The following is a 19166-nucleotide window of genomic DNA, read 5'->3' as shown; positions in this document are numbered from 1 at the left end:
TGAGGTGATACCGTGGCGGGCGAATGAGAGCCTGGTCACCATGGAAATGGCGTGATTCCTGGGAATGCATAATTAATAAGGCGGGTTTATGACAGTACAGTATGAGAAGCCACCATTGCGGCCAGTGGGTAAAACATTGTTTTACTCGCCCGCTACAGCACTTAATGGAAATCTGGCACGGTTCCACCCAGTGTATTATAATACATACAGGGAGAGAGAGACTGTCAGTGAGAAACAGCATATTACAATATATACACGGAAAATGAGACTGTCAGTGAAACACTATTATAATACATACAGGGAGAGAGAGACTGTCAGTGAGAAACAGCATATTACAATATATACACGGAAAATGAGACCGTCAGTGAAACACTATTATAATACATACAGGGAGAGAGAGACTGTCAGTGAGAAACAGCATATTACAATATATACACGGAAAATGAGACTGTCAGTGAAACACTATTATAATATATACAGGGAGAGAGAGACTGTCAGTGAGAAACAGCGTATTACAATATATACAGGGAAAATGAGACTGTCAGTGAAACACTGTTATAATATAAAAGCAAAACACTGCGAATGCTGGAAATCTGAAAGAGAAACAAAAATTGCTGGAATAACTCAGTAGGTCTGACAGCATCTGTGGAGAGGAAGACAAAGTTTCGAGTCCATATGACTCTTCATCAGAACTAAATAGAAATAGAAATGTGTTGAAATATAAGCTGTTTAAGGGGGGATTGGACTGGATGAAGCTGGATAGAGGGCCAGTGATAGGTGGAGGCCAAGGAGAGATTGCCAAAGATGTCATAAACAAAGGGGTGTTGACATTGGTGATATAAGCTAAAGGATGTGCTAATTGTGACATTAAGGGTAGAAAGCAGGATGAGCAAGGTACAGATAGCCCTAGTGGGGGTGGGGTAGGGGGAAGGAATCGAAATAGGCTAAAAGGTGGAGATAAAACAATGGATAGAAATAAATAACAATAGAAATAGGTGGGAAAGGAAAAAATATATATAAAAAATATATAATAATTATTAAAAAAGGGGGATCAAAAAGGCGGTGAGGATGGAGGAGTGAGTTCATGGTCTGAAGTTGTTGAACTCAATGTTAAGTCCGGAAGGCTGTAAAGTGCCTAGTCGGAAGATGAGGTGCTGTTCCTCCAGTTTGCGTTGAGCTTCACAGGAACATTGCAGCAGGCCCAGAATGGACATGTGGGCAAGAGAGCAGGGTGGAGTGTTGAAATGGCAAGTGACAGGAAGGTCTGGGTCATGCTTGCGGACAGACCAAAGGTGTTCCGCAAAGCGGTCACCCAGTCTGCATTTGGTCTCTCAGTGTAGAGGAAACTGCATTGGGAGCAGCGAATGCAGTAGACTAAATTGAGGGAAGTGCAAGTGAAGTGCCGCTTCACTTGAAAGAAAGGAGCATTAGGGCCCTTGGGCAGTGAGGAGGGGGGCAGTAAAGGGGCAGGTGTTGCACCTTCTGTGGTTGCATGGGAAGGTGCCGTGGGAGGGGCTTGAGGTGTAGGAGGTGATGGAGGAATGGATCAGGGTGTCCCGGAGGGAATGATCCCTGCGGAATGCCGACAGGGAGGTGAAGGGAAGATGTGTTTGGTGGTGGCATCATGCTGGAGTTGGTGAATATATATGCTGGGAGAGAGAGACATTCAATGAAACACAGTGGATTGTAATATGTACAGGAAAAGAGAGAGACTGTCAGTGAAAAACAGTGTACTACAGGGAGAGGGAGACTGTCAATGCAGCACTGTGTTATAATATATACAGGGAGAGAGACTGTCAGTGAAGCACAGTGTGTTATAATATATACATTGAGAGACACTGTCACTGAAGCACAGTGTATTATATACGGGAAGAGAGACTGGCAGTGAAACACAATGTGTTATAATATATACAGGGAAAGAGACTGTCAGTGAAGCACAATGTGTTATAATATATACAGGGAGAGAGACTGTCATTGAAGCACAATGTATTATAATAAATACAGGGAGAGACTGTCAGTGAAGCACAGTGTATTATAATATATACAGTGAGACAGACTGTCAGTGAAACACTATCACATCATATAAAGGGGGAAACTGTCAGTGAACCACACTATATTGTAATATATACAGGGAGAAAGAGACTGTCAGTGAAACACGGTGTATTAAAACATATACAGGGAGAGTGAGATCATCACTGAAGCACAGTGTATTATGATATATACAGGGAGACAGAGACAGAGTCAGTGAAACACTATTTTAATATATACAGGGAGAGAGAGACTGTCAGTGAAATTCAGTGAATTATAATATGTACAGGGAGAGAGAGAGAAACTGTCAGTGACAAAGAGTGTACTATGAAACATACAGGGAGAGGGAGACTGTCAGTGAAACAAAGTGTATTATAATAATACAGGGAGATAGGCTGTCATTGAAGCACAATGTGTTATAATATATACAGGTAGAGAGACTGTCAGTGAAGCACAGTTTGTTATAATATATACAGGGAGAGAGACTGTCAGTGAAACACAGTGTGTTATAATATCTATAGGGAGAGAAACTGTCAGTGAAGTGCAGTGTGTTATAGTATATACAGAGAGAGAGACTGTCAGTGAAGCACAGTGTGTTATAATATATACAGGGAGAGAGACTGTCAGTGAAACACAGTGTGTTATAATATATACAGGGAGAGAGATTGTCAGTGAAACACAGTGTGTTATAATATCTACAGGGAGAGAGACTGTCAGTGAAGCACAGTGTGTTATAATATATAGAGAGAGAGACTGTCAGTGAAGCACAGTGTGTTATAATATATACAGGGAGAGAGACTGTCAGTGAAGCACTGTGTGTTATAATAATACAGCGAGAGGGAGACCGTCAGTGAAACATGGAGCATCATAATGTATACAGGGGAGAGGAACAGACCAATTATAAAATACAACTTCTCCCTCCATTATGTCAGCTGACTCTGCCCCTAATTAGTTAATCTGCTGCTGAAATGCTCATTCATGACTTTGTCCGCTCAAGACTTGACTATTCCAAAACTTCCCTGCCCAGTCTCCATTCCCCCATTCCTCTGATTTTTGCCTTTTGTGTTTGCAACACCCACCAGCCCATTCCCTTTAACCCCACCCTCGGTGACATTTGACTGAGTTGCCTAAATCCCAACTACTTCTAGTCTTTTAAGATCCTCCCTGAAGCCCACCTCTTTGGCCCAAACCTCTGGTCGACTTAATGCCTTCTTTGGTTTGGTGTTTGTTGAAAGCGCTATAGAAATGCAAGTTGTTGCTCTTGTTGTATGATGCCTGAGAGAAAGTGTATAAATATTCAAAGGAAAGTGCTGTGTGGTCCAGTGACCATTGCTTGCCTTGTCACTGATTTATCATCTCAATGGAAGATAACTTGCTTTGGGGATATATATAATGTACCCTGGAGTATAAAGATACCCTCAGGATATGGCCCTGGAAGTGTTTTTTGTCTCCTATTGCATTCAGTGTCATTTTCTCTGCTGTGAATGGGCTCCAGTGGATATATAGATCTGATGGTTGTACTGCACAAGCTGTTCTGCACCTAGTTTACAAGTGGAGGAATTATCTTCAGTCAGATAACTGACGATTTATTAGCTGAAACAAATGCTTCCTTATGGTGATGACATTAAATGGACCCTGGGCAGTCACACACTCAACAGCGGAGAGACTCTTTAATATTTGAAAGCTGTTGGCCAATCAATGAGCAGGTAAATGCTTAAACCCTTCAAGCAATAGAATTGCGCAGTCACCTGTGGGAGGTCGAGACCTCTCGGGTGTCAAACCTGTAGCGATGTGACTTGCTTCATAATTCGATTGTTTGATCTAATATAGACCCTGGCGTTGCTTATCAGAACGTTAATACTGACTGATGTCAAACTGTACAGAGTCAAGTGTGGTAGCAATCAATATAAACACTGCCTGAGATCATTCAGTACAGTTCATTCACATCATCATCATCTCACCACAGCCAGACCTAGTATAGGATCAGCAACCCTCACCACTTAGCACACCGCTGTGTTCAGTCTGGCTGCACTGCGATACACTTATCTGAGTGGGCACTCAGTGGAAAACAAATAAAGAGATCTATTTGACAAATTCCTTTTTATTAAGCCAGTATATATTATAGAACATTTACAGAGAGGTGAGGCAAGGAACAAGTGTTCATCATATTTGCAAACAGTTACTAATGCAGTTGTATTACATTCCTTCACTTGGTATCTTTGTGGTGACATGAAGCTAATAAAGAAATGCTGACCAAACACAATAAGGAACAAAGGACTCAGGAACAGGAGTGGGCCATTCAACCCTTCAAGCCTTCTGCATCATTCAATAAGACCATGGCTGATCAGAATAACTGATATAGCAAATAGGAAATTCAAGGCTTTAGACTATATCTTTAAATGTGCATGAGAAATTATTTTTCTCGTCGCAGTTTCACTTTCTGATGTAAATGGTAGCATTGTTGGCCCTGAGCCAAAACGTTGTGGGTTCGAGTCCCACTTCAGAGACTTGTGCTCAAACTCTAGGCTGCCACTTCAGTGCAGTACTGAAGGGGTGAAGGACTGTCAGAGGTGCTTTCAGATGACATTAAACATCCAGATGGACTTAAAAGGTTCCATGGCTCTATTTTGAAGGAAGGCAAGGGAGTTATCCCCAGTGTCCTGGCCTGTAGTTATTCCTCAAAAAACATATGTAAAATAAATTGTTTGGTCAATATCATGTTGCTGTTTGTGGGAGCTTGCTGTGTGCAAGTTGGCTGCCGTGCTTCCTACACTGTAACAGTGACTACACTGCAAAACAAAGTAATTGGCTGTAAAGCACTTTGGAATGTCCATAAGCCATGAAAGCCATAAATGCTTGTCTTTCTTTCTAACACATTTAATGTATTGAAACATTTCACAGCGAGCATTATCAAAAATTGACACTGAGTCAAAGGAGATATTCAGACAGGTGACCAAAAGTGATCACACACATTCGGTATTTGGTTTCCTTAATTAAGAAGGGATATACTTGCATTGGAAGCAGTTCAGAAAAGCTTTGCTAGGTTGATTCCTGAGATGAAGGGTTGTCTTATGAGGAAAGGTTGGGCAGGTTGGGCTTATACTCATTGGAGTTTAGAAGAATAAGAGGTGATCTTATTGAAACATATAAGTTTCTGAGGTGCTTTACAGGGTAGATGCTGAGAAGATGTTTCCCCTCATGGGGAAATCTAGAACCAAGCGGCACAGCTTAAAACTGATGGCTCTCCCCTTTAAGATGGAGATGAGGAGGTATTTCTTCTCTGAGAGAATTGTAATCATTGGAATTCTCCTACCCCAGGGAACAGTGGAGGCTGAGTCGTTGAATATATGCAAGGCTGAGTTAGACAGATTTTTTTAATCTGCAAGAGAGCCAAGGGTTATGGGGGGCAGGCAGAAAGTGGAGTTAAGGCTGCAGCCAGTTCAGCCATGATCTTATTGAAAGGTGGAGCAGGCTTGAGAGGCCAAATGGCCTAATCTTCCTCCTGTTTCTTATGTTCTTACGTGGCTGTGATGCCCTCATGGTCAAATGACCACATGCTCAAAGAACTGGAGAGTTGCTGGCAACCAGTGAGCTGTTTCCTGGGAAGTGCCAGAGAGGTGAGGATATTGAATGAAGATAGAGAATTTGAAAATGAAGTGAATCTTGAGCTGGACAACGAAGTGTTTGACAGAAATGTTATTTCATTGCTGAGGCAGAGCGGAATCACTTGTGACATGGACACCTGGGGAGCTTTGTGGTCATCTGGATGTGTCAGATAATTGTGCGTCTTTCTCTGTTTACTCGTAGCACCTCATGTCAAACAGCTGCAGTTGTTTCTCTCAGGTTGCCTATTAAGTCATCTTCTAATACATTTCTGGAACAAATTCTCTACAGATCGATTCTTGTTTAGTTCAGTATTTTCACATAGATTTCTTACTTATGCGGTGCAAGCAAGGGAAAGATCAACCTGTGGCTGCCCCCCTTCTGCTCAGCAACATCACCAAGCAGCCAGAAAACAAACCTAGACCCTGTCAATACCTGATATAAATAGATATTGCATCAAGAAGAGAAGACACCTGTGATAAACAGCCAGCAACACACTGTGCAGTAGTGAGGGAGTAACTTTTATAAACAGCCAGCTACTCTACATGCCAGATTGAGTAGACAGCTGCTATGCGCAGAGAGGCAGGTTGTGTATGAACAGGAGTCACCCTAACTGATTTCTCCAAACACTATCATCCCCAAGCACAAATCTGCTGTGCTTTCAGAGGCTCGGGTAACAGACATCCGGTTATAACTATGCGTGCTCATTTTGAATATGAGGACTTGCCTTTATGTTGCGCCTTCCACATCCTGAGGACATCCCAGGGTGCTTTAAATTCAAGGGAGTATTTTTATAATATAAACAGAAAATGCCAGAAATACTCAGCAGGTCGGGCGGTGTCTGTGGAGGGAGTAACAGTGATGAAAGGTCATTGACCTGAAAGGTTAACTCTATTTCTCTCTCACAAGTATGTTTTGTAGCTACTGCTGTAATTAGCAAAGACAGCAGCCAATTTGTACACTGACCAATTGAAGACTATTGCCATTGATGGTTCCGTTGGTGGCATGCTTGATTCTGGATCAAGTTCCCCCCAAACCAGTGACACAGGCACATAAGCACAAGTGATGGCAGTAAAGTGGAATGTCACTAGACTAGCTGTCTTATGAACCAAGCTAATGAAGTAGGGACATGGGACCATGGTAGCTGGTGAAATTTAAATTGTTAATTAATAAATCCGGATTTGAAAGCTAGTCTCACCAATGGCAACTCATGAAACTATCACTGATTTATTTAAAAAACCCAAGTGGTCCACGAATGATCTCTAGGGAAGGGAATCTGCCACCCTTACCTGGTCTGGCCTACATGTGCTTCCAGACCCTCAGCAATGATGGTTGACTCTAAACTGCCTCCTCAAATGGCCTAGCAAAGCTACTCAATTCAAGGCAATTAGCGACAGGCAACAAATGCTGGCCTAGCCAATGATGCCCTCATCCCATGAACGAATAAGTAAGAAAAACTCATCTCGGCTGACAGTCCAATGCTGCATAGCAATGTCCTACAAAATGGAAGGAGATCATCTATTTTAGCTGTAAATAATAGGTGTTGGGGGCAAACTCCCCTCTGATTCTTTACCAGAAGATCTTATACATCTAGCTGAGAGGACAGACAGGGCTGTAGTTTATCTTGTTAACCAGATGGCAGCACCTCCAACAGTTCAGCACTCCCTCGGTACTAGGTTATGTTAGCCTGGGTTATTTTTCAAGTCTCTGGGGTGGCTTTTGAACTTACAATCTCCTAACTCAGAAACAAGTGTGCTACCCACCGAGTCAGAACTGACATTAATAGCCATGATCCTCATTCAGTGCATGAAGGAATCAGTGAAATTTGGTGAGGCCATGGAGGGAGAGAGTAAGCAGAAGGGGATTTACTGGAATGAAATAGAGATTCGAGTATTCCACCCTGTTTAACCTCAACAGGATCCTGATGCAAACTGACAAGGGAAAATAGCTGCACTGGTCTGGTGCAGCTCAGTCTGCTTGCTGAAGGAATCAGTAACCAAAAGCTGGGAAAGACTCAGCTGAAGGGCTTGCAGTCCTTCTAGACCTGTACAAACTGCACTGCGACATTCAGTAATCCCTTGGCACTTTAGGTTTGACCCTGCGGCTTAATTCAAATATCTTTTGCAGTGCTGTGACGTACACGGCTGGTCAGATCTCACAGGTTAGTGTTGGAATAATAAATTAATTCCTACACCTCTACCCCCACCACTCCCCCTGCACGCGCGCACACACACCCCCCCCACACCCCCCCCCAACCTCCCCAAGTAAGGGTTCCAGCTTCTGATTGGCATCTGCTGACCCCTGCTGGATAGTACCCGAGTGTGGATGGTACACGGGAATAGAATAGGGTAAAGCTGACTGAGGCCAGGCGTGGGAGGTACTGGAGAAGATGCGAACAAATGAAAACACTGTTAAGCCCTTCTTGTAGATGGTGTCCTTCACAAATGTGTTTTAGCTGAACAAGAGAAGTACGTTGTTCGTAACAGTGAAGGAGATGCTTACAGCTCCTAAGTGCTTTTCACAATCTCAGGACATCCCAAAGAGCTTATACAGCCAATTAAATACTTTCGGGATTGCAGCACTGTTGTAATGTAGGAAATAGGGCAGCCAGTTTACATGCAGCAAGTTTCACGGACTGCAATATGATAAATGATCAGGTTTTTTTTTATTCATTCGTGGGATGTGGGAGCCGCTGGACAGACCAGCAATTATTTCCCATCCCTAATTGCCCTTGAGAAGGTGGTGGCAAGCTGCTCCCTTGAATCACTGCAGTCCCTGTGCTGTAGGGACACCCGCAGGGGTGTTAGGGAGGCATTTCCAGAATTTTGACCCAGCGACAGTGAAGGTCCTTTCCGGTGCCTAGGTCGATGTCGGGTGGTCGGTCCGGTTTCGTTCCTTTTTTGAGATTTAGTAGTGGTTTGATACAACTGAGTGGCTTGCTAGGCCATTTAAGAGTCAACCACATTGCTGTGGGTCTGGAGTCACATGTAGGCCAGACCAGGTAAGGATGGCAGATTTCATTCCCTAAAGGGCATTAGTGAGCCAGATGGGTTTTTAGAACAATTGACATGTCATCATCTGAATTCAATAAAAATCTGGAATTAAAAGCCTATTAATACACTATTGTTCCAGATTTTTATTGGATTCAAACATCAGCTGGGGGGGTGGTGGGATTTGAATCCAGGTCCCCATAGCATTACCCTGGGTTGCTAGTCCAGTGATAATCTCACTACATCATTGCCTCCCCAGTAATCTGTTTTAGTGATGTTGGTTGAGAGATAAATATTGAACAGGCCAAACTCTGTCGCTCTTTGTTTAACACTGTCGTGGTGTGTTTTACATTCACCTAAGAAGGCAGACAAACCTCGGTTTAATGTCACGTCTGAAAATCAGCACCTCCAACAATGCAGCACTTCCTCAGTGTTCCACCAGAGTGTCAGTCTAAATCAAGTCTCTGCAGTGGGACATGAACCCATGAACACCTGACTCGGGGACTGATCAATCAGGGGTCTGAGCAAGTCATTTACAGCACGGAAGAAAGTCATTCGGCCCATCAAGTCCATTCTGGCTCCCCACAGAGTAATCCACTCAGTCCAACTCCCCAGCTCGATCCCCGTAGCCCTGCAGCTTTATTTCCTTCAAGTGCCCATCAAATTTTCTTTTGAAATCATTGATTGTTTCATCACCCTCGTGGACAGTGAGTTCCAGGTCATTGCGATTTGCTGTGTACATAAGTTGTTCCTCACATCCCCGCCCCAAATCTTAAATCTGTGTTCCCTATCAGCTAATGGGAAGAGTTTTTCCTTGCTTACCTTATTTAGGCCTGTAATAATCTTGGGCACCTCTATCAAAATGCTGTTAATCCCCTTTGCTGCCAGAAAACAACCCCAGCCTTAACCTTATAACTAAATGCGCCATCGCTGGAACCATTCTGGTAAATCTCCTCTCAAGGACATTCACATCTTTCCTAAACTGTGGTGACCAGAACTAGATGCAGTACTCTAGCTGGGGCCTGGATAGAGCTTTATAAAGGCTCAGCATGACTTCCCTGCCTCTACTCATGAAGTCAGGGGTCTCAAGCAAATCCAGTGAAAGGACAGCTACATATTGGTACCAACTGCTTCCCAATCTTTGATGTGTATTTTTCATTACCGATTGCAAACAAGCCTTCTCATGGTCGTACCTGGGCGGAGATGAGAGCAGATTGAGTTAGTAATGTTCAGTATCACCATAAAATGTAGGGTCTCCAAACCCAACCACTGCAAGGAGATCCTGAGGGACAAAGGCTGCTTCTGAGTGTGGGGCCGGTGTGGTAGGATCTGGTCGCACCATGGTTACCGCCGTCTGTTTTCAGTGAGGGGTAGACTCGCCAACCCTGTCTGGACCAATCCTGGAGGTTTCAATACGTGTCCCTCCATCCTGCAACCAGCATCTCCCCACGATCCCGCCGTCTATCCTCACGAAACCATGCCTTCCACGGTCAGTTGACAGAGCAGGCTCTTCCTGACCCAACTGGATGATTTTTAATGGTTGGCCAAATAGCCTTTGATTTCATCTCCAATATCGCCATAATTAGTAAATGATAGTGTTCAAAGAAAATAGAGAATAAAGCACAATTATTTTTAATGCCTCTATGATCCTTCTCCTGGGTTTGCAGACAGCAGTGACCAGAAGATTAACCATTAACTCCTGGATCCTCCAGGAGATCCTGGAGAGTTGGAGACTATAGGGAGGGGTCTCACCCGATAATTTTGATAGCCAAGGAAACCACAAAGAGAATATCTAACACATGATTTTAAAAAAAAACACTATATAAAAAGAATAGTGCAGTCACACCAACAGTTCATTTCTCATACCGGTGTCGAATTTCAAATAAAACACTACCTCATCCCCACCTCGTTTTTAACTGGGCAAAAAAAATGGTGTCAACTGCACACAGCACCAGTGTCAAAAAGTAACTCTAATTGCTGGTTGAGAGGGTTTGTGGGTTTATTTGTTTTTTTGCACTGAGAGGCTGTGAAGCTGGAGTGAATGATAAATGCCTTGTATCGATTGTCCTGTGTAGTAGACCCGGGCTGATAGAGAGTAATTAATGACTCTATTTGTTTCTGTACCGAGGAGAACAATTGAGTTTGATACAGCAACAACTGGTGCCAAGTGTGAAAGGCCCCTAGGGAGCTGTCCAGGAAAAGCCTGTAGTGAGACAGCAACACAGATCCGTGGCTATATCCCTGAGATGCTATCTATATTGTAACAGATACGATTTGACATGGAAAAGAAGGTGTTAGTTGAGATCAACAAAGATTTGTTTAAGAGATAGTGAAAGAGCAGTGACGTAACCAAGAAGGGGAATATAGAGGATATTCCTCAGTAACCGGTACAGACCTCTTGTGTCTTCCCTGTAGACAGATCTGAGATGGCTTTAAGAGCACATTTTAAAAAGGTTGCTGTAAACAATTTAAATAATTTATTTCCCCGTTAACCCTTTGACAGCTTACACTTAAGAATTACCCTTTCACTGCCTACGAATGTATAAAAAAAGTCCACAGAATTGGAGAACACTACCTGTATATCACACAGTGACAGATCAGAGTTCACAGTTTTACTGATAGTACTGCTGCCTCCACAACAACAAAGTGCATTTATGTAGCGCCTTTAATGAAGACACGTGTCCCGTGTCATTTGACGTAAGGGCTAGTTTGGGACTTTCAGAAGGGCTCAAAGGGACTCAGGCTGGTTCTCAGTTTTCAGCTTATGTGATAACAAGGCCTGAATTTTGATTCTGCTGGAAGGGTTCCACGCCTTATCCAAAATGGTGTCAGAGTCCTGACTCTGGAAGCCTCATCTCTAAACCCGGCACAAACCATTTTGGCCAGGGGATGGGGGTGTGGACAATGAGGGCAAGTTGTACTTTGCACATTCTTTGTTCAGGGAAGCAACTGTAAAAAAACTGAAGGCAGCTGCCTTCAAACAGAAGCAATTTTAGTTACTGGGATTTCTGAAATATGACTTGTGGACTTTAGACATTTGAGGAAAAGTTCTAAAGCTGCCGGAGTTATTTGCAGAGATAAGGTAGCATTTTGGGAGAGGTAAGAGTAGTCATGACTGTGCATAAAAAGTGGATAAGCTCTGTGGAACTCTCAAGCTGTCAAGTCATTTACAACCCCAGACCCTTTAAATTTTTGAAAGAAAAATCCAACCTGCAGTTGAGAAAAATCAGTGCTTGCTATTTCACTGTTTGTTGACCTAAGCCTGAGGGTTATCATTATAGAATTAGGGCTACTTGACTGCTTCCACAATCTAATAATCTATCATCACAGTGGGGGGTGGGGGGGGGTCTGTAAGTTCACAGTTTGATTGACAGCTCTAAGTGGCTATACAAAGACCAGCTGTCTTTGATGTGGGGCCAAGAAAACAAATCAAAAACAGAATTACCTGGAAAAACTCAGCATGTCTGGCAGCATCGGTGGAGAAGAAAAGAGTTGACGTTTCGAGTCCTCATGACCCTTCGACAGAACTGATGCTGCCAGACCTGCTGAGTTTTTCCAGGTAATTCTGTTTTTGTTTTGGATTTCCAGCATCTGCAGTTTTTTTGTTTTTATCAAGAAAACAAATGTTTGTTTTTATAAGGGGTTAAGTACTTGGAGGGATTTAAATGTTATTGTTGAGAGTTTTTTTAATATAGTGAAATCTGTAACAGATACTTAGAACTTTATTTCATCTCACCATGGCTGCTGAGGTCTGCCCATGCTGGCTGCTGTTTGAGTTGGCATGGAAGATGTAAGGGCAAAGGGTGGTTGGTGGAGGCGTGGGTTGGCATGCATTGGCTCTAATTTGGAATAGGGCTATGCAGGGCAATGGGGATGGGTGGAGGGGCATGGGTTGCGAGAGTTTGCATGGATAAGGCATGGGCAACATGTGGGGGGTGATGAGGGTGGTGAGGGGTGAGGGCTAGAGGGCTGTTTTTGTTCCATTGTTTTTATTACAAATGGGATGAAGGCCCAGAGCACTGAGGCAGGTCTTTTAAACAGCCTGCCTCAGCTCCCAGTCACCCTTGTGGCTTCCTCCAGACTCTTTCTGGGATCAGAGGGCCTGGCTCCTATTAGTATCCCCCACCCACCCAATACCCCCAGAATTAAAATCCAAAGATTTGGTGGAAACCCAAAGGTTTGGTGCATGTTCTCCTGAATCAGGTTTGCACTTGGGAGTGAAAAATTTGGCCCCAAGTACCTAATTCTGCAGCGTGTGAGACTGATTATCGGCAGAATCCCTTTATTAGATTCCAGCAAGTCACTCTGTCCCTGTCCTCCATTGTTTTACATATAAATCATTCAAACACCTTGATTAGATCTGTGTGTAACTCACTTCCAGAGCATCCATTATTCTATATATAAACCATCCAAACCCTTCAATTAGATGGCAGCCTGTAACTCACTCTCTGATGTTTGAAATGTAATACATAAGCCACCTGAACCCCTCGATTAGATGCTGGCTTGTAACTCACCCCACACCACGTAGACCCCTTGATTTTACTAGAATATACAATACCATCATTATTTACCTCACAGCCATCATACACGATGAGACTTCTCTTATAATCCTAGCCATACAGGCGTGTTTGTGTGGGATGCTCATTGTGTGAAATTTCAGTTATTCACCCCACACAGACTGAGAGAGAAGCAAGAGGTAGGTTCAATACAAATATAGTGGCTTGCTATCAGGCGATGGTATTTTTTTTCCCCCGAGTTGGTTTAAGCTCATCTCCTGGCCTAGCCAAGGAAAGGTCAGGCCTTGAAATGGAACAGCAATAACACCCTGAAATAGTACTATCAGTGAAACATGATTGATCAATTGAATTCCATAGCTGTGAAAAATGCAGGATTAAGTAGAGTATTATACGCACAATGAGTTGAAGCATGATGTTCATTTCAAGTTCATTTCTGGAGCCTTTGCCACAAGATCAGGCAATCAATAGGGCCTTGCATATCATATATCACCCAGCATTGGAAAGAGAACATAATCTGCAGCAAATTTAGAATGACAGATTTGTTGGTATCAGAAGCCCCAGACTAAACTGAGAGTGCCACATCCTGCACTGAGAGATGGCTGACAGTTGGAAGAGATTTAAGAGGCTGCTGGTGATAGAGGGAAGGAAAGACATCATGCATTAGAATCAGGTGCAATGAAGAGGGGGGATTCAGATGAACGAAGCAAGATTAAACAGAGGCCTGCATCTGTGTCTCAGGCGTAGGACTTGATTTCAGTAAAGGACAATTTAAAATTGAGAATTCAAATATAAAAGAGTTTTGACTATAAAATGCACAGTCCCTATCCATATGGTAGACAATGTTACATTAGGCTCCTGTGCAATATGTAATGGACTTTACGCAGTGCTTTATGCATTTATCAAGAGTATAAGGCTAATTCAACAAGGATTGCTAGTAGCAAGGGCTGGTCGCAAAGTTAGAGACTCCATGTTGTAACTGTATTCTCAACTTGTGCTCCTGCCTAGCGTGACTGCAGTACTGGAGTACAGCAGTGCTGCTCATGCCCCAAAATGCTTTGCAGAGTGGGGGGTAAATTGCTTGCGGTGTTGGCCGTATCACTTGCTACCCAGAGCTGTAATGGGAGCTTGGGTCACCATTCGCACTACCAACTCTGCGTCAGTTCTGTTCATCATAATATAAATCAAAGATATAGAGGCACTGATAAAAGTGTACAAAATATATTTGCAAGGATGATACCAAAACTGAGATGTTCTGTCCATCAGGTAAGGCAGAGCACAACTCGGGCTCTTTTATTTCTCTAGGGCAGAGAAAGTTGAGGGGGGAGGAGGTGACCTAGAAGTTGTGAAGGTTATGAAAGGGTTTGAAAGGATAGATGTAGAGAAAGTGTTTCCGCTTGTGAAAAAGTCCAAAATTAGGGGTCATAAGTAGAAGCTAGGTGTAATAAATCCAATAGGGAATTGATGAGAATACGAAACTGACTACAGGCACCACAAGCAGTAGGTGAGACGAACACATGATGGAGAAAGGAACAGAGGGTTATGCTAATACAGGTAGGTGAAGAGGAGTAAGAGTAGCATAAACACCAGCATAGGTCAGTTGAGTCAAATGGCCTGTTTCTGTGCTCTACATTCGATGTAATTTCATATTACAGGTGGCTGGTTCACCCAAGCCACCTGTAAGTATTTGGATAAGCAAGCACCTGGACTGCCTTCAATGAACTGACAAGCAGACTCACCTTTCACACCTGGGCTTTGTATACGCCTATTTAGGGTCATGGTTAGAGTGATTCAGATACACTCACTAAAATCCTCACTGGTGATCAAAAACACTTTGATCCAATTCAGCGAGGATCAGCCCCAGTGACAGAGAGCGACTGACTCAATTTTCTGGCTTCTGCAGAAAGCAAAATGCAGGATACAGAGGGCTCCAATATTGACATGCCAGGCAGTGCTGTCCTCGTTATAACAGAAATTCCTGCCCTTTGACGGAGGTGAAAGTCTGCACATGTTTGAGAAAGGAATTGGAAATTGGGTCAGAAAGGGGATCCATTGGGGTTCTGCCCCACCTATTGCTGAAACGAAGAGGTGTGATGCTTTTGCTCACGCCAATGTGTCCTGGCAGGCGTTTGGAGGAGGAGCTGGTAGGTGGGATTTCTGAGGCTACCCATGGTCAAGTCACTGATAGGCCCAGCAGTACCTCCAAATGCTGGGAGCAGGCATAGATGCCAACCTAGGCCACAGGTGCTTTCTTTTTGCTGTGGGGTCTAGCTCAGCACACTTGTAGCTGAGGATGTTTGAGGAGCAGTCACCCTAAGTCATTTAACTACCAGTGTGGGCATGCATTGAGGGATTTGTCAGCCCGTAAAGTTGGCGCCAACGACCTCTGGCTGCCCCCTGTCGGAACAGACCAATTCATTATTCTACAACCACCCCTCAAATCCGAAGGACTGGTCCTCAGGACTTGGGATGAGATCAAATCACATGAAGGTGGGATTCAGCTCAACTGTGATACTTGAATAGACTGCAGATAAGGATCTGATCTAACCTGGGATCACTGCAAGGATTGGCAGGTGTCTTTGATGTTTGTCTTAGGTTTCTGGGTTCATCTCTGCCTTTAGCCCAAAATGTTGCTGTCTTCATCTAGCGGGAAATTCATTGGGGGCAAAATTTGTCTTTGGCAGAAGTGAAAAAATGGGCAGTTTCAGACCACAATGGAGCCGAATATTAGGCTTGGTGTATGGCAAGTGGCTAACAGGATCCCGCTAATTTGGGCTGTTGCCCAAAATGTATTTTGCCCCATTGTGGCTTCTCATTCAGGCAGTGGAGTTAAAATGGCGGTCACACCTCGCTAATGCTGTCAGCGCCCAACATACCGATGTAAGAAAGGACCCCACAGGTTCTTTGACGCCTACTCAGTCGAAAAAGTCAAATCTAGAAAACGTCAGTCCTCGGTGTTTCCAGGGTAAATAAGCAACCGGGGAGAATTTAAGTGCCCCCCCTTGTCCAGTTGGGAATGGGCTGGTAGAACCGGAACTGCGCCACCTCCTAATCTCTAACCTTTGCTTGAGGATTGTGAATCTTCTGAGTCCAGCCTATTTCTTAATCGAGCATAAGTCTTTCGAGGGCCGGGTTAATTTTCACTTTACTGAGCATCTTCAGGCCATTGTGGATCAGCAAACATTTTATTTGGAATGTGAAGAAAATACTCCTTATAATTTAGACAAAAAAAAACATAAAATGCAGTTTGTGTCCTCTTCCTCTTAGATACCCAAGATAATTCCGGACCAAACGGTGATTCTCAGGGAACTGCGGAGAGTGTACGGAAGCAGCTGCGAAGTGAAGCCTTTGCCCAGCAGCAGTTGGAGGCCCTGGAACGAGTCTTTGAACGTCAGCACTATTCAGACGTCTTCAACGCTGGAGAACACATCAAATCAGAACAGGTGAGAGTGCTTTCCAACATGAGGATATTTAATGGGAGAGGGACCTTACCCTTCACACACACACACACACACACACACACACACACACACACACACACACACACACACACACACACACACACACACACACACACACACACACGCATTTGAAATTTGTGGGTGACTCAGCTGGTCGCACTCCCGCCCCTGACTTCAGAGGTTGTGGATTCAACACCCAAATCTGAGGCTTGAGCATAGAAATCTGGGCCTGACATTCCCAATGCACAATCCTTTACATCCTTTATCTAAATTTGAATTCCTCTGTGTGCCACTGTAATGTACGTACTCCCAGGTGTAGGATTGTTTGTACATAAATTATCTGAATCAGATTGTTCACCACCTTGGAGTCATACTTGATCCTGAGTTGAGCTTCCAATAATATTTTGGCACCATCACTGAGACCGCCTATTTCCATCTCCATAACATCGTCTAACTCCATCCCTACCTCAGCGTATCTGCTGCAGAAACCCTCATCCTTATCTTTGGCACCTCTAGATTTGGCTATTCCAATGCACACCAACATCATACCCTCCGTAAACTTGAAATCATTCAAAACTCTGCTAGTCATTTTACTCACACCAAGTCCCATTCACCCATCATTAGGCTTACTGACCTTCATTGGTTCTGAATTAAGCAGTGCCTCAATTTTACAATCCTCATCCTTGTTTTCACATCTCTCCATGGCTCTACCCGCCCCTTTCTCTGTAACCTCCTTGAGCTCCACAACTTTCCAAGTTATCTGATTCATCTAATCAGTCAGAATAGTAATAGTAATAGTAATTCTAATAGTACAGAACTTGGATATTGCTGAAAAAGATGCATGCCATTGAAGCTTTTCATCTTGCACTCATCAGGACAGATTCGCAAGAATACCAAATCTTAAAGGGAAAAACAATCTATACTACATGAGAAGAGTGTGCTGATTAGTTGGCAGTGGACTCTGATTGGTAGAGGTGTTTCCATGGAGAATGCACCAGGGAACAGTTAACTGCAAGCTTTTGTTTAAATTCAAGCCAGGCAGGACGGCTCTGACTGGCCAAGGCATTGCCATGAGGAATGAATCAGGGAATGGCTGTCCCCCAAGCTTTTGTTTAGTTAAAAAGATGTAATATGTGGGTATGTTCTTTCTGTTTTTAAAGGACAGGACTCTATGTGTGAATATATGTAGCTTCAAGCACATGTAAGTGAGCCACACTGTGGGCCTAACTGATAGTCTTAAATTGGTTGTTAGTGTAAATCTTAGTGCAATCAGGATTGTTTAGTAAGTGTTGTCCAATTGCGGAATCACAACTAATGTTGGACACTATGTTTTGAGTTTTGTAAGTGCAGGCTGGTTGGGTATGGCCAGTACTTTGCCTGTTGCAAACAGCTGAAGGAACATGCTGTTGGAAACAATCCACCAGTCATTGGAACGAATAGCCTATATACCTGGCATCACACTGGCACTGGAATTCATATACCACATTACTCATTTGTGTGATGGACAGAACGTCTTTATGGTTTGATGGCAGCTTCCTGTCAGTGAGTTTATCATGGGAGAGTTTTTACTGAAAAAGTTTAATAAGAAAGTTCATGTTTATTGCAAAAGTTTTGAGTGCAGAATGCTTCAGTGGGAGAATTTATGATGGAACTTACAGTTGGAGAGATTCTACAGTGATTAACTCAGAATTATTTAATTAGCTATAAAACACTTTGGGAAGTCCTGATGTTGTGAACAGCACCATATAAATGTAACTTTCTTCCTCCCTCCTTCGCTTCCTTCCTTCCTTCCTTCGTCCCTCCCTCAGCCCCTCCCTCTTTCCCTCCTTCCCTCTCTCCCTTCCTTACCTTTCCATCCTCCCTCCCTTCCCTTCCTTTCCATTCCTTCCCCTTTCCTTCCTTCCTGTTTATAACATTTAACTGGAAATCTGTCTCAGGCAGTGACTCAAAACAAGCAGAATAGGATTGGCTGCCATTTCTATGCAGTGCCTGATATTCATTCCCATCGCAGTCAGTGAAATGAAATGACAGGCTCTACATAGAGTTGACACTGAGGAAGTTGGTATTGAGTTTATGCCATGACATAGTTTATGGTGAGGGGATTAATAGAGAGAGAGATTACAGTGAAAGAGTTGATAATTAGTGAGTGTATTGCAAAAGTTACTTTGAAAATTTACTGTTGAAAAACCTTTAGTAAATGCCTTTAAAATATGAGATTTTATAGTGACAGAGTTTGCAGTGAAATAATTTATGAGAGATTTTATAAACCTTCTCCCTTCATATAAACTCTCCTAACTGTATTCATCACCAGCCCCTTCTTGCCTGTGGTCTCTCTACCCCTATGGTCTCAATCACTGACCAGGCCATCTCGGAACTCTTTTTTCTATGTCCCTCACCTCTCCACACCTTTCCAACCTCACTTCCTTTTACAATTGTTCCTAGATAAGTAGTTCAGGTTGCTTTCCAACTTTAATGGCTCTAATCCTGGTTGCCCTCCAGTACAGCCTCCACCCCACTTCTCACCAAAAGGGTGCAAATTTAAGTTTATCCGATGCACAAGTGGCTTAACC

The 19166-nt window shown here is 43.4% G+C and overlaps 1 protein-coding gene across 5 annotated transcripts in view; it reads left to right on the top strand.

Annotated features, from left to right (window-relative positions):
* LOC121270827 (paired box protein Pax-2) overlaps window positions 1–19166 on the top strand; it is a 307118-nt gene that overhangs the window by 237820 nt on the left and 50132 nt on the right. For 4 of the 5 annotated variants that reach the window (XM_041176299.1, XM_041176298.1, XM_041176302.1 and 1 more), the window contains exon 6: window positions 16403–16578. In XM_041176299.1, the coding sequence (XP_041032233.1) occupies window positions 16403–16578 (176 nt within the window). Of the gene's footprint in view, window positions 1–1470; window positions 1488–4587; window positions 4599–16402; window positions 16579–19166 lie in introns of all 5 variants that reach the window. The other variant, XM_041176303.1, reaches the window with a different exon arrangement.

Source organism: Carcharodon carcharias, chromosome 28, assembly GCF_017639515.1.
Source record: "Carcharodon carcharias isolate sCarCar2 chromosome 28, sCarCar2.pri, whole genome shotgun sequence".
Classification (NCBI taxonomy): Eukaryota; Metazoa; Chordata; class Chondrichthyes; order Lamniformes; family Lamnidae; genus Carcharodon; species Carcharodon carcharias.
The sequence above is the reverse complement of the archived record's forward strand: the minus strand, read 5'-3'. Positions and strand labels throughout refer to the sequence as shown.